The 15,626-nt window shown below is 30.3% G+C and overlaps 2 protein-coding genes across 6 annotated transcripts; one reads left to right on the forward strand and one right to left on the reverse strand.

Annotated features, from left to right (window-relative positions):
* Nucleotides 1-56: 56 nt before the first annotated feature.
* wit (kinase protein wishful thinking) lies at nucleotides 57-9,183 on the reverse strand. 5 transcript variants are annotated; one of them, XM_085659290.1, is made up of 12 exons: nucleotides 9,056-9,183; nucleotides 8,053-8,183; nucleotides 6,818-6,920; nucleotides 6,542-6,739; nucleotides 6,174-6,410; nucleotides 5,931-6,086; nucleotides 5,643-5,825; nucleotides 5,210-5,379; nucleotides 4,932-5,127; nucleotides 4,646-4,846; nucleotides 4,349-4,570; nucleotides 57-4,281 (listed from the first exon to the last, which is right to left on the reverse strand). In XM_085659290.1, exons 2-12 carry the CDS (start codon nucleotides 8,137-8,139, stop codon nucleotides 3,242-3,244), a joined length of 2,793 nt encoding a protein of 930 aa, XP_085515416.1. In that variant the 5' UTR covers nucleotides 8,140-8,183; nucleotides 9,056-9,183; the 3' UTR covers nucleotides 57-3,241. The 5 variants fall into 5 exon arrangements, with proteins under 5 accessions (XP_085515416.1, XP_085515417.1, XP_035718492.1 ...); XM_085659291.1 differs by lacking the exon at nucleotides 9,056-9,183 and adding an exon at nucleotides 8,798-8,936; XM_035862599.2 differs by lacking the exon at nucleotides 9,056-9,183 and adding an exon at nucleotides 8,262-8,367.
* Jasper (JIL-1 anchoring and stabilizing protein) lies at nucleotides 9,039-15,316 on the forward strand. The gene is made up of 12 exons (XM_035862600.2): nucleotides 9,039-9,172; nucleotides 9,540-9,610; nucleotides 9,743-9,903; nucleotides 9,980-10,149; nucleotides 10,419-10,608; nucleotides 11,795-11,893; nucleotides 11,959-12,307; nucleotides 12,399-12,573; nucleotides 12,650-12,703; nucleotides 12,785-12,850; nucleotides 12,972-13,104; nucleotides 13,212-15,316. Exons 1-12 carry the CDS (start codon nucleotides 9,092-9,094, stop codon nucleotides 13,343-13,345), a joined length of 1,683 nt encoding a protein of 560 aa, XP_035718493.2. The 5' UTR covers nucleotides 9,039-9,091; the 3' UTR covers nucleotides 13,346-15,316.
* The last annotated feature ends 310 nt before the right edge of the window (nucleotides 15,317-15,626 follow it).

Raw genomic sequence — 15,626 nt, forward strand, 5'->3', positions numbered from 1 at the left:
CGGCGTAGGAAAGGAAAATTAGTATTGATGAATTGGGAATAGAAAAAATGCTCGAATCGATTGTGAATTGTTATCTTCTCCCTAATTATTATCAATAGCTGTGTACAGAATAAAATTTAAATCCTACGAAATGTTCGAATAGCGTTTCAATTTCGAACGGGAAGGATTGATTTCTTAGCTGCGCGATATTACAAATCTATATGTAGCCGTTATCTCTATTTCTATCACTATTCCTTTTTTCCTTTCTTTCTCAAATATGTTTCTACCTTATGTCTGTATCTCTTTTTGTCCTCGTCATTTGTAATTTAGAAATAGAATACATAATTCGTTTGTTATTCAGCTTAGTTCGAAATATTCTGTCGCCGTTAAATGTTGTTGACGAGAAGATCTGATGAGAGAACGCCATACTCGTTGAGTCCTTCCAAAATCGAAAGACTATTATTTTTAACCCGTCCCTACATACATTCCTAAGAATGAAATTCTACTGAGATTAGTTTTTAATAGAGCGGATCGCATACGCACGAACTTAATAGACATATATATATATATATATATACATATATATGTATGTGTATATATATATATATATATATATATATATATATATACGTGTGTATATATAATATTTAAAAATTGTTACATCTTATAAAGAATGCTATAACTTAATTAACAACTGTTGATTATAAATCTTTGATTAGTGACGTGGCAAGAATATAACATTTATGCGAATCTATCCGTATTGATCTTAAAAAATGATGATCGCTAGACCTCGACGGAAGAAGATTCATATTACGATTTATCGTTTGACAATCTTCCTGATTAAAGAATAAAGTTTAACGTAAAACTGTATGTGCACGTCGTAAAAGATTGATTTTAAATAAAATTATCCAATTAATTACAATGTCCTTTAACTTAGATAATAATTCCATATCTTGCATTTCCATTCAACTTATTCATTCAAAGTACGGTCGAATATCATTGACGATCTTTCGATCAGACGCATGATTTACGGACGAAGCCTGACATTGACACATTTCTGCAAAGATACAATGTTACCGAATTAAATTTGACAAGCTTTCTCCCACATTCATCATTACGTTGTTAGCCCTGATTGCCTAAAAACATATCGCTAGGGTTTTTTTGCTGATAAAATTTTGGTAACACTGACCCGATAGACGACAAAGAGGCAAACATAGAAGGACCATCGTCTCTTTCATTTTATTCAAAGCCATATGCGTGTATGTAAATGTGTGTGAATATATATATATATATATATATATATATATATATATATATATCATAATATGAAGATACACATATAGGTACACGTACAATTTATGTGCAAATGATTCGATCGAACTATTGGATAAAACTTACGAGTTAAATATATGATATTATTTTTTATTTGTTTTATTTACACGTTTAACAGTCATTAACAGATGACAAATGACCATTAAAATTGTCACAGATACAACGTACGTGCTTATTTTGTACGACATTAAATCGTTGCAATGAAGACTCGGCCAATCACATTTTGCTAAGAGGGGACAGAATATAGTTCTTCTGCATTTGCCGCTTTATAGTCTAGAATTTGACGATTCAACGATGAAGAAGATAGCAACCCATTCTATATTTAGATATATGTATGTATGTACTACCTAATTGGAGGGCTCTGTTCAAAAAAAAAAAAAAAAAGAAAAAGAAAAAGAAAAAAAGGATCAGATTACAAAGGTTTACCACAGCATAGAATAAAATTATTTCTCAAGAATACTAATAGGTCTTCGACTTTTAGAAACTTCTTTATTCCGAATCGCATATTTTTCATTATATGATCATCTTGATAATAATATACTCGAGGACGAATATAGCAATAAAAGTGTGCGATCGAAAATCAATGCAATTATAACCAATGTAATAGTTTAAGCTCCATTAAAAATTACATCAAGTTGAATTTATGCTACAAAATATTTACATATCGATGTATTTGTAAACATAGATTTCGTGCAGGTACTCCTTTAAGCGATAAACACAACAATTTAATAATCTTTATAAATATTCTAATGGTCAAATTTCAATGTATTGCCAATTCATAAATTTAAATTAAAATATATAGCCATACCAACCATGCAAAACTTAGTACCTAACTTTCTGGTACATACATACGTACATAAATCTATGATCGACCCATAGTCAAATATGTCGCACCTAAGTAGTTAATTAACTTATAGAATGACTGAATCTCATATTTACATATCCGATTAATATCATTGTGCATAAATGGACAAGATATCATATTTTAATATACTAATATCAAGCAGTTTTTGTGCTATGTGCAAATACTTATTTTGCAATTTCTAAACACATGATTTACAAAGTATTATCAATTAATAAAAAAAATCCAATGATAGCGTGTCAATGAATGAAACACTTTGTAAAGTAATTATTTTCGGTAAATTTTCAGCATAATAATTTTTATGAAGCTCATGCTTGATTTTCTTAATTGCTATGTCAAAGCTTAATATTTTTCTCTGTGTTACATGGCTTGTAAATGGTTTTTTTTCTTTTTTTTTTTTTCCTTTTTTCTTTTTTTTTCTTTTTTTTTCTTTTTTTTTTCTTTTTTTTTTTTTTTTATACTTTATATAAAGAAAAAAAGAGTAAAAGACGAATACACATAAAATCACATCAATTGTGTATGCTTGCATTGATTGTCCATGTATATAAATATTATACATTCTCGTTTCAAAGAATGATATATATATATGCAAACGATAGAACAAATTTACGTGACAATTTACACGAAATTTTTCTATCTATAGAACATTGAAAATATCCCTTATGTATTTCAATAATTTAATAAATACACATTGCACTGTATCTTAGATGCACTAAATTGTTTTTACTTTCGAAGCGTTACGCATTAAATATCAATGAAGAAATAAGAAAAAATTCATGTATCGTGCGACAAACCACCACATGTAATTATTAGATTTTATGATATTTCTGATTTTTTAGTATATTCATCTCCTTTTCTGATTTCCTGACATCTAATTCTATTGTGTGTGTACAATATATGTATCTGCATTTTAGTAACATACCGGTATTAAGTATAAAATCTTATTTACTTTTTAAAAGAAAATTTCTCTGTACATATCTTTCAGGCGGAATTTCAATTCAGCCTTTTAGTTTCACTTATTCGTACATATAGAGATTTTACATATACATTGATATCGTGTTTCTCTCATTAGAAGCAAGTAACATTTTTGGTACTATGTTTTATAGGTGAACTTGTTCCATCTCCTTCACCAAGATCCATACCAAATGGCACTGAATTCCAAATGGCTTTGTCGCTACGATCCTCTTCCTCGCTAAGAATATTACACATCATCCGATCGTCATAGAGCGAAAATCTAGCTGTCGATTGTGCACGACCACGAATCTTTCTTACGGAAGGAGGTAAATCTCCTGGAGTTTTTATTCTCATATGCGGATCTTTCAATACGTTTACATTAGATCTAACATTAAAGACTTCGTTGAATTTGTCAATACTTTCTTGCCTGCTAAGATTGCTCTCACCTTTCTTATTTTTCAAATTAACTAATGGTAAAGTCGACGGCCGAGCATTAGTTGTCGTACCATCATTATCATACGCGTGTTTTCCAATTTGTACTACATTCTTATCATTTTTGACTATTGGCGTAGTCGAAGTAGACGTCTTACCAATAATTCCATTAACGTATTTCCCACCGGGAGAAATGGTCACGTTAGTGTCCACAGTTTTAATTTGTACATTTTGCTTCGACAATAAGTTGGATTTAGAATCTTCCCTGTCTATCGGATATTTATTATACGGGTGCATCTTCTTATTAACGAGTAATTTTTTTAAATTGGGCCAACCACCGAAAATCTTTTTCCGCGGACTTTCTTGAAGAAAATTATCGTGAACATTGGTTTGCTTTCGTTTATTGTACGACGTACCGCCATCCTCGGTTATGACATTTTGAACGTATGGTATCGGTGTCGCTGGTCTAAGTTGCGCCAACTGAGTCGTATGCTGACCCAAGTAATCGTGCGATACGAGACCTTGCGCCTCTGTCACGACTTTGTATTGATCATTGCACGTATGCTTCAAAGATTTATCAACTAAAACATTACCATTACATCCCAGATCCTCTAAGGAGTCAGACTGTAACATCAAATTTCTCTCCATACAAGGATTTCTACCTTGATAAGGTTGAAGAGTTTGTGTGTGATTATATACGGCTACTTCATTGGAGTTTTTAACTGAAATAAATAATAACGACATTACGTTACGTTCGATGTTACGCTCGAAAAAAATATCATTACTTACAACTATGTTCGTGGGCAACACTGTCAGATGGAGAAAGCGTAACCAAATTATCGACCATATTGCTTTCGTTCGTAGGCCCATCTTGACTCATGTGCATTGCAAGTTGAACAACATGAACATTATCGTGATGTGAAGTTTCGCTATAAAGGCTATTTGTGGTTGAAGGCACTAAGGCACAATGAGAGTTCACCATGGGGCTCCCATCGGTAAAATATGAAGTGACTGTTTAAAACAATTTTTAACAATTTTTAACAAAATGATTGATTATCCTATTAACAAAATGACGCGCATACTTACTACGATGAGATTGTAATTCCGAAAGACGTTCTTCTATACATAAAGCTGTCAAACGTGCTTCAGCATCTGCATCCCAACAATCTTCCATAGTTTCCTTGATAAGACGCACTCCTGGTCTATCGATTAAGTTCCCCTCTAAAAGGGGTCTAGCTTTTTTACGCGATACCAATACTTGCATCTGTTCAAACGTAGGATGCAATCCTAAAGGACGAAATGGAACGAATGTAAATAAAAATAATAGAGATGTATTTGAGAAAATTACGTCACGTGTTCGATCCATACAAACCAATTTCATTTTCATACGGTTGTTTATATTGAGGCACCTCTGATCCAGGAATGTAAATGTCGGAACACCTTGAAACCAATTCCCACAACACTAGGCCCATTGCATAAACATCTATTTGTTTGAGAGAACTTTCACAATCTCGTAGATTTACAGCACCCTCTAATACTTCCGGTGCCATATATCTCAAAGTACCCACCTGTTACAAATCAAGAAGAATATCAATTGAATCAAATAACATCATTGGTTAATAATATTCAATTGTTTAATCATTCCCTTACGTCATTAATCGATTTTATCTCCGCATGTTGTTCTTCTCCATTAGAGTAATACTTAGATCCAGATATTTGCACTGTTAATCCTAAGTCACATATGCAACAATTTCCATCGGTTTTAATCAATATATTTCTCGAGTTGATATCTCTGTGTGCGATACAGGGCTTGAATTTATCTGCAACGTTCGGACTTACTTAGAGAATCGTAGAATACACTGTTGTACTTGGAGAATACACCGTCTCTGATTCGTTGAACCGGGATTCGACGAATTGCTCGGATCAACGAATTACCCAGAGTATCTGAGATTTTTCGTAATCTCATTAACATGATCATAACTAGGACCTTACAACTTTATATTTTCTATACAATTAGAAAACTATAGTATAACGTATCCGAAAAGGTATTCTAAGTATTCTACATCCAATAATATTTGCTTACCGCCTTTACGTATATCAGTATGTAAATATGCAAGTCCCTTAACTATGGAAAGACCCATTTTGCAGAATGTCATCCAGTCGACAGTATGCGTTTGTAAGAAGTCTGTTAAAGTACCACCCGGTGCAAAGCTTAATACTAAAAGATATTCTGTACTACCCTCCAGGCTTACTCTTTCGTCTACACCTGTATTTATAAATGTTCGGTATTGATTTTTTATACAGCCTGGTATATATCGATAAGAGACAAATTTTTTTTTTTTTTTTTTTTTATCAAACTACAAATACTAACCATAATAGCTTAACAGAGATGGATGTTCCATAAAGGGCAAACAGTAAGTATCTCTTTCGTTTTGAAAATAATTACGATAATGAGAAGGAAATATTTTCACAGCAACATCTTGATCACCCATACTACCTTGCCAAACAGAACCATATCGTCCTTGTCCTAAAAAAAAAAAAAAAAATTATAAATGTATCACATTACAAGTAGATTATATGAACCAATGATGATTATATGAACTGAACAACATACCCACAATTGTAGTCAATTTTAAATGATCAACCGTATAAGTACCAGTCCTTAATGCTGTGCTATCCATAAATTGATCATCATACGATATAGGTTTTCCTAATCTTGCTAATATATTGTTACAATAGATTCGATATATCAGCATAATTATTGTACATATCACCAATAAAGTGCAAACTAATGTGCTCATTATTATGAGCAACCATCTTTCTGAATCTGACTGTTCTAAATATTCTGTTGCTATAAAAAAAAAAAAAAAAAAAAAAAAAAAAAAAAAAAAACCACGTACATCATTAACAAACGAATATAATTTTTATATTAGGGTCAATATATACTTAAAAAAAAAAAATTGCAATGCAAAATAGCCTTACTTGCAAGATTTTTCTGCACTGGTGCGGAATTAAATATCTTGTTATCAGAGTACAAAAGGTTATTATTTGTAATATTTAAATTACAATAATCTCCATGACAACAGCAAAACTTGGTATTATTTAAAGCCTTGGTAGAACGTTGTAATGCCACACATTCTGTGTTTTCACACTTTTGTTCACCAGATTGTTTCCAACAGCCTACCATTGCAAACAACAAAGATCCAATTACATGAATGGCCAATCAGAGAAGGGATATACAAAGAAATCATTGAATACCTTGTGATAAAATGATAATCTCTGTACCATTTGCAGTCTTATTTTCTTGCCACAATGCATGACAAAAATTATTACATATGTCAATTTTAATGTCATCATCTGCCTGTAAAATGTAATGCTAATATTTACAAACAATGGTATACGTCAATTATGCTTTACAAATATTCCATAATTAATAATTATTGATTATTTAATTTATCAATATCAATATATGATATCACTGATTATCATACCTATTTAATCTATATCATTCTACATGCTCTTATTCTTCATAATTATGTGTGCTTATGTACATTTATTAATAGGAATTAACGCTATATCTATAAAATCTTATATTTCATATAATGTTACATTAACTGGACATTAATTGATCCACTTACTGAGATACGAACTACATTACTGTTATTGGGTACATCTTCAGACACCCCTGTTGAATTTTGTTTCAAGGAATTATGTTCATTATTTTTTTTTCTACTTGCACATATTCGAGTGGCATAAATGGGGGCTGAGCTTATCCCATACAGTAGTGTGACCAATACGATTGATACAATGGCTCTCATTGTGCTTTAGCAAGCCTCTTCAAGTTGGCCACTTCAGCAGAAGCAATGCTTCTTAAGAATTGGCATCTTTGACCATAGCGATATATAGTACTACCATAGGCACTCTTTGTTCATCTGTTTATCACATACATTTTTTAGTGTATACAAGTACATTATAAGCTTAACGTCATTATATGTAATTAAGGTAAAGTTATTAAACAACAATGGGAAAAAGAAAAAGAAAAAATAATACGTCATAATTATCTTGAAATATTATATGAATATTAATATAAATCCATATAAGATAGTAGCAAGATTATTAATATTAAATGTATAAAAGCATACTTCCTAAACAATTTAAAATATCCATAAACTATTTCACTTAGCAATAAAAAAATTTACAAGAGGAATTTTAAATATAAATTATATAATTTTGCCAGTAATGTAGCCCTTTATTATATTTAACATATGACGAATAAAAATTGGATTAAAAATGAAATAATTTTTGAATGTTATAAAAAATGCACATAAAAATCACGTTATAAATATTATAAATTATGTAGTTTGTACGAGATCTAAGTCTAAAGCGTATGACGATGTATAAAATCGACATTTTTATATAAAGGAAATAAAAATGAAAGAAATACAAATTTCGTATAATTCATTGTCTTAATGTGTTAAAATTATAATGCTTACATTTTGACCGATAATCTTTGTAAAATTTTCACGTGCGCTCTGTAAGTTCTTGACGCCGTCACTAAGGGCAACATCGCACGATTTCATAAAACTGCAACGATCCTTTGTGGAAAAATATTATGGTTGAAAACCTACAATTGACAGTCAAACAATATCCATTGAATCGCGATATAACCACGCGTTCATAAATGCGTAAAAATGATACTAACAAGCGAAACTCATAGGTAAGCAATGAGCTTCGCATTAAAGCTCCCGTTGTGTTTGTAGGAGTGCTACGCCATACGACATATAATACATACATAAAGAAAGCAACTTTATCAATCGACAGATAACGACGCTAGCGCTCTCTGTTATCGAAATTCTTGTACCAATCGAAACACTAGCACACCTATAGGTAACGATAAGAATTACATTGATTCTTTGAAATTCTATTTTTATCTATCGTACATTTGTAAATATTATGATCAACGGTGAAAGGTTATTTTTTTTAATCTTATTGTAACACCAGATGAAACCGTTTATAGATGATTATAAAGCGATCTAATGATTTTAATTAGAAGTCAACGTATAAGAACATTACAAATACGATGGCGTTTATGAACTAACGATTGACGTCATCTGCGTCCATCAGCCATTTTGAAAGCGATCGATGTGTATAATGCATATATATATATATATACATACATATGCATATGTGTATATATATACATATATATTTATGTATATAAAACTTGAACACACATACACTTTTATCTTTTATGATTTCAACCATCGAACGTTCGGTATGCTTACTAAAAGCACGGTTCATGGCCAGACATTTTAGTTTACGCGGTTTATGATGTACTAATAGAGGAACGCGCGAATTGGAACGCCGCGTCGTATCGTGTGTGTTTTCGACGTATCGTGCAAATGGCGGCTCTCGTGATGTTTTGTGAAATATTTCTGAGGTATTAGATATACGAATTTTATGTAATTTGCGATAATAAGTGGTATAGATACGTACTATTACTGTCGAAGTTTGAGACGATTTATTATAAACATGGTGAAATTGCTAAAGAAGTTCTTTCCCGGCGACAAAGTTTTTGCGAAAGTTCGAGGTTACCCGCCATGGCCAGCTAAAGTAAGTACTATCTAATTTATCTAAAGTGATTCGACGAACATTCGTGGTACATTATAGATAACGCAGTAGATATCATCATTTAATCAATAATACTTTTATATGCTAACATTATTGATAGCGTTATTTGTAAAAGAACTGATTAATATTTTAGTCCACTTAAAAATTATGTTTACATAAAATTCGTTCGAACGTATAAACGAAATGGAATCATTTTTTTTTATCAATACCATTAGGCCAATATATTTCAATCATTATATGATATGTTACATTCATAATGTATACTACTTTAATGAAAATAAATAATGAAATTATACGTACGTTACCATATAGATTTTTGTACCATGTGTTTTATTGATTCTATTTACAGGTTGAGAAAGTTGTAGACTCCAATTCTAAAAATGCTAAGTATAACGTATACTTTTATGGTACAGGTGAAACGTAAGTAAAAATAGAATTTTTTTTCTTTCACAATTTATGTAAAACAATTAATAATTATATAAAGTAAAATTCATAGTACTTATTTTTATATAAAAGATATAAAAGGTTATTGTTAAAGTTACTTCATTTTAGGGCTGTGTGTAAAGTAGAAGAGCTGTTTACCTATACTGAAAACAAAGCAAAGTTTGGTAATAAAGCTTTACGAAGAAAATTTTTTCATGAGGGCTTACAACAACTCGAGCAAGAACTTAAAAATGAAAGAAGTAAAGCTGGAGATATAGATGATCTACAAGGTAATTTATAATGTTACATGACGTAATATGCCTTAATACTTGAATTCTTTTATTCAAGATTATTTTAATGTTATAGAATCGGATATTGTAGAAGAAACTGGCACAAAAGGTAGCAATGTAGCATCAGGATTACCCACAGCTAGTGCAACGGATAGTGACTTGGAATCTGGATCTTTAATAATTGATGAAGGAAATAAAAAAAAATCTCTAAAGAGAAAACCTTTTTCTACATCATCTAATAATCCAGTAAGCTTTTATTTTTTTATTTCATTTCAATATTATTTGTATTATGGAGGCTTAGATTCCTGTGTATTCTTGTACGCAATATTGTTCACGATACGCAATTATTGAAATCATAAGTCTCCGATAGAGACTTAGGAATTGCCGACAAACATTTGTAAAGATTAAAGAGTTTGTGCGATTATTCCTTACATTGTATCATTTTTAAATTTATATGTTACATGAAGAAAACATGTTATAAAAAAATGTTGTAATTTATTTCACAAATGAATTAGGAAACTCCTGAATTAAAAAAGAAACGCGGGAAGGCAAAGGCATTGTCCACATCAACAAGTGACACATCGAAACAAGAATTAGCTCTTGATTCTCAAGGGGAGGAATCACCTAAAGAAATCGTAAGCCGCAGTGGACGAAAAATTAAACCAAAGCGTTTTGCTGATTTCTCAAGTTCTGAAGAAACAGAAGGTACTCATAAAAGTGATATTTATGTGGTTGATATTTTTAGTTTAGCAGTACATATGTGTGTGTATATATATATATATATACATACAGACACACGCACACACATGTATGTATATTGCAGGAACTGTAATTTCAAATTATTTTCACAAATTTGACAAAGAAAAATATCGACCTGTGTATTATGTACTGTCTAGTCCATAATTTATTTAGGATAATATATGTCAATGAAATTAATTATTTAATTATAAACAATTAAACGCAAAAAAAAATATGTATATATATATATATATATATATATATATATATATCGAGAACACAATGTACAATATTTTCGTTTTAATCTTTAATCTGTTAATAATTCTAATGGTCAGTGAAGTAAATTTCTTGAGACGAATCTTAAATGAAAAGTTACAAATATGAGAATATGATTGATTATTACTTTGAACTTCTTCCATATTTTTCTTGAATATTTTAAATATTTTGTGGCCACCTTCATATTTGCTTAACCTGTTTTATTACTAACTTTTATAGTGGTTTGCTAGTGTAGAAAGCAAATCTTAGCAAATCATAAATTCTTATAAAGAAATAATGTTTAAAGGTTCGAGAAATGTGATCAATGTTTCAACTGTATCATGTTTAATGGTGGAAGAAGAAACCCAGACAATACCTTCAAATATAAATGAAATATATACAAGATTTGTGGAAACTGACGAAACTAGGAATTTATCGACAAAAGAATTGAAAAGATTGGTTCTTTTGGAACAATTATATTTAATTCGTATAAAAAAAGCTAAATTTTTGAAAAATAACTGTATTTCGTAATATTGTTTTACTTTAATAAAATTTCTATATAATTTTTTTTATATAGGTACTACTTATTTCCTACCTTTTGTCTATTGTACATTCTGTTCTCGATAGAATTCCTTTCGTCGTGTTATTTCAAATATCGTTTACAGATCTTGAATTAGTAGACAAAGTTAGAATCCGAGTTCGTTTTTACGTTGTATTATCGAAAATTTATGTACTGTTATAGGTAGACGCTATATGCGCATATCATAAAATTAAAAAAAGAATCCTCTTTATATGTATATTAAAGATTGATTCAATCAAGTGAAATTTCATTGTTATATAAAAATGAGTATGCGTAATAATATTATTAATAATATGATTTTCAATGTCTGTACGATAGAACATTCTGGCAGAGGACGCGGAAAAATTAAAAACGATGAGTCTAACGAGCACATATCGTCTGCCGGAACTTATAAGAAAAGAAATATCACCACGGAAAGTAAGTGTTAGAATATATATATTTAATTCGTATATTCATTTATACGTATTTATTTTATGTTAAAGAGAAAAATAGTATTGGCGAGACATCGCTTATGGAAGGTACTGTGGTTTCTAATCCTACATCTTCCGAAACACCAGGCCGATTTCTTCTTGCACGAACGTTTGCCGGTGAATACGTGGGCATTAAATTAGATGTAGACAGGCCAAAATCATTTGATAGCGAAAAAGCTAGAACGCAATGGGATTGGACTACGGCTCGAAATGCAATGAAGTTAAAAGGTCAACTAGAAAGCGGTGAAATTTTACCAGAGCAAGTCAAAGATTCATTAGATTTTAATGTATATGTGCCAGAAGATGAGAAACGTCTATTGGCGAAAGATGGTGCGATTCATCGAAAGACTTACAAGCTAAGGTAAATAAAAACAAAGAAAAACTGCCTCTTTTGTAACAAATAAATCCAATTATACGAGACTACGATTTATTTATATTTTTTTTATATTTAGATGGCTTCGTATAGAAGCGCAATTGTTACAATTGGATGCTCAAATAAAATCTAATCTTGGTTTGGATCGGGCTAATACTGACAAATGTTTAGAAGCGATGGATGAAATATTGTCCCTTTCTATTGATCCATTAATGTTAAAAAAGCATCCACATATTGTTGAAACTGTGAAAAGGGTAAATACTACATTTGTTTTAAGCTCAGTGCTAATAATTGTTTCGATTAGTTTACGCATTTTATCGATCGTTACAGTTAAGGCGGTACATTGGTAACTTAGCCGATTGGAAGTTGAGCAAAGAAGAAGAGGTAAATATATCGACATTAATTACGTATAATTAAATTAATTAATAATTTTTTAGATCAAATCACTTTCAATTAATTTTATAGGCCGTTTTCAAACAAAAGGCAGAACAAATAAGACAGAAAGCGGAGCACATATACAACAAATTTAAGGTAATTATATTTAAACAACTTAAATTTCATTTCATTTAGATATAAAAAAAAAAAAAAAAAAAAGAAATGATAATGCGCGATATTGTATTAAAAAGGAAAATAATCTAAAAAAATTATGTAGGCCATGTTCACTATACCAGAGGGACAATCGTTTTGGCAATCATTTTCTGATCAAGTGGACCATTTCAAGGAATTAACGAAAGACATGCCCGAAGAAAAAGTTTTCTCCTTAATGTCTGATCCTACTTGTCCAGGTGATATTATTATTTAATTTTCCAATTGACGTGATTTTAAAGTTTATATAGGAAATAAAAGAGAATAGAAAAGGAAAAAAGTACATTATTATACTTATCGTTTTCAGATGCTGCTGGTATATCAGAGGATGCAACTGCTGATGATAGTGGCAGTCAAGTAGATACAGACGTTACAGTGAAAATAGAATCGGAACAAGTGCCTATCAGAATTGAAAGCCCTAAAGAAACAGAAACCAAGTAACATACATACGTTTCGTATGTAGTAAAAGGTGGACGTAGTTCACTATGTTTTGTGCGATACTATACTATACAAGACAGCAGAGTGTTTTTCAACTGATTAAGGGAGTGGCCTTTGCACGTTTGAAAATGATCTATGTGGATAAATTTTCTTACTGCAATAATTCTATGGGTTTTTCTGAAATTTCTAATGAATTCCCTTTGGCGTTATTATAATAATACTAAAAGAACGTGCACGTGTCAGAATATTTACAATTGCAGGTCGGCGATGTAAATGACACTCATGCTGCCAAAAAAAGTTTAATTGACACAAATTATACAAATTAGAAAAATCAACTTTCTATAATATGTAATTGTTTCTCTGCCTCTGTGAATGTAATTTATCTTTACATCGTTTTGATCGTACCAAAGCAGAACTTTCACAGTAATCATTCATAGTAAGACAGCGATCATCTTTACTTCATAACTATTGTTTCTTTCAAACTATCGATGTAAATACAGGAATACACAATTCATGTTATACATTAACACTATACTGACAGGCAATGAATAATTCAAAAGTAAAGTAATTGTACAATGCGTTCCATTGGAATGCCATCAATGTATTGACTTATTGCGAGAAACGATTTTTATCTTTTTGAAGTTCATGTTTCTATTGCACTTTAAAGGCAAAATTACATTGTCCGAGCAATAAGAAAATTCTGTTTTTCAGTATAACGCTGATGACATCTCGAAATATTTCTCGATATATTTTAAAGTCTGTTACTGGGCATTTTTACAAATAGTTATAGGTAAATGTTGGTTCATTAGTTGTAGAAATTATGAGCATACGTAGCAATAAATTTATGATTGATAGCAACGCGAAGTAACAGGAACATGTGAGTTATGGGTAAGTATTTTGAGTTTACTATATTGCTCTTATAACTCTAGAAATGAAGATACTTTACTCAAGTGAAATTAAATTGTTATACAATATAATTATACATATATAGATACATAGAAAAATGTTTCTCACTAAATCTCTTAAATCTGTTATTAAAGATTGCAATTGATTTCAAAAATGTTGAAAGTCGAAAGACATTTGTTAATTTACATCGTTCGATATAAGATTATTTTAATTTAAAATTATTTTCATAGGAGAGTAATGGTAAGCTCCTACATTATAATTTTTATTAATGATAATAGTATATACATAATGAAACATAAAATTGATTTAATTCAAAGTAGTTGTGAAGACAATACTGCTAAGTATCTACAAAAAGAAAGAAAAAAGAAAAGAAAAAAAAAAAAAAACACTTTGTATCGAAAAGTATAAGTTACCGACAAGAAAATTTGTCTTATTTCAACTTTTGTACAAATAGAAATTATTCAAATATAACATATCAAAAATATAATTAAATTTGATTTTATAAAAATTGATTTTGCTTTATTTTTAAAGATGAAGAAGATAACTAAGCGATTGGAGAGACACGATCCAGACATAAAGTCGATGAAAAAGAAAATTCTTGTTTCTCTTATAAACTACTTTTAATAGAAAACGTTTGTGTTTCGAACGTTCGAGAAATGTTCGTATACGATCAAACGGTATCTTATGCTAAGATTATATATATATATATATATATATATATATATATATATATAATTTTTTAAACTTTAAATATTAAAAATTTAATATAACACTCGTCAATGAAATCATCGACGAAAATCGCCGGGCTGTAAACGGTGGCCTTTGAAGTGCATTGAAAACATAAATCATTTGTACCATCTTTTCACTGTACTTTTAAAATGATTTATATCGATTCATTTAAACCGATCGATCGTTTAGTTTTCATACGGTAGAATCGCACCGAGTTTGTTTTCAAACGTTAAAGATAGAAACTTGGCGCGTTTATTGCAAAATAATCTCGTTATAATAAAAGAAAATGTTTATTTCAAATGTATTTCAAATATTTTGAATAAAAAATGTTATAAGGTATTTTCTCTTTCGTAAGTTAAATCCTCATTTTTCACTGGATGGAAAAATTTTAAAGGGACAATATCGTATAAATTAAATCAAATGGCGACGCATAATGCGAGATTTATCCGATCATAAAGATTAACAAAATTCACGAGAATATCCTACCTTTGTTATTTGCTAGAATAACATTTTACAGCGAGAACCAAATAGTTTAATCAAATTATAATCCTTAAATAAGATTTTATCCTTTTATTACCATTTCTGTTGATTCGTTCTCACGACGACGACGACGACGACGACGTTAACATATTTGGTTGTGGATTCGTTC

Source organism: Vespa mandarinia, chromosome 9 (assembly GCF_050613455.1).
Source record: "Vespa mandarinia isolate Hongniang chromosome 9, ASM5061345v1, whole genome shotgun sequence".
In the NCBI taxonomy this organism is placed as follows: Eukaryota; Metazoa; Arthropoda; class Insecta; order Hymenoptera; family Vespidae; genus Vespa; species Vespa mandarinia.

Excerpts from the sequence above, each read along its gene's own strand:
- wit (XM_035862597.2), bottom strand. The coding sequence starts at position 7,377 with ATGAGAGCCATTGTATCAATCGTATTGGTCACACTACTGTATGGGATA. Across the intron at positions 6,087-6,173 it reads AAAATTGACTACAATTGTGG|GACAAGGACGATATGGTTCT; the intron begins GTATGTTGTTCA and ends TTTTTTTTTTAG. Across the intron at positions 4,571-4,645 it reads GGAATTACAATCTCATCGTA|TCACTTCATATTTTACCGAT; the intron begins GTAAGTATGCGC and ends TGTTTTAAACAG.
- Jasper (XM_035862600.2), top strand. The coding sequence starts at position 9,092 with ATGGTGAAATTGCTAAAGAAGTTCTTTCCCGGCGACAAAGTTTTTGCG. Across the intron at positions 10,150-10,418 it reads CTACATCATCTAATAATCCA|GAAACTCCTGAATTAAAAAA; the intron begins GTAAGCTTTTAT and ends CAAATGAATTAG. Across the intron at positions 10,609-11,794 it reads AAGTTCTGAAGAAACAGAAG|AACATTCTGGCAGAGGACGC; the intron begins GTACTCATAAAA and ends TCTGTACGATAG.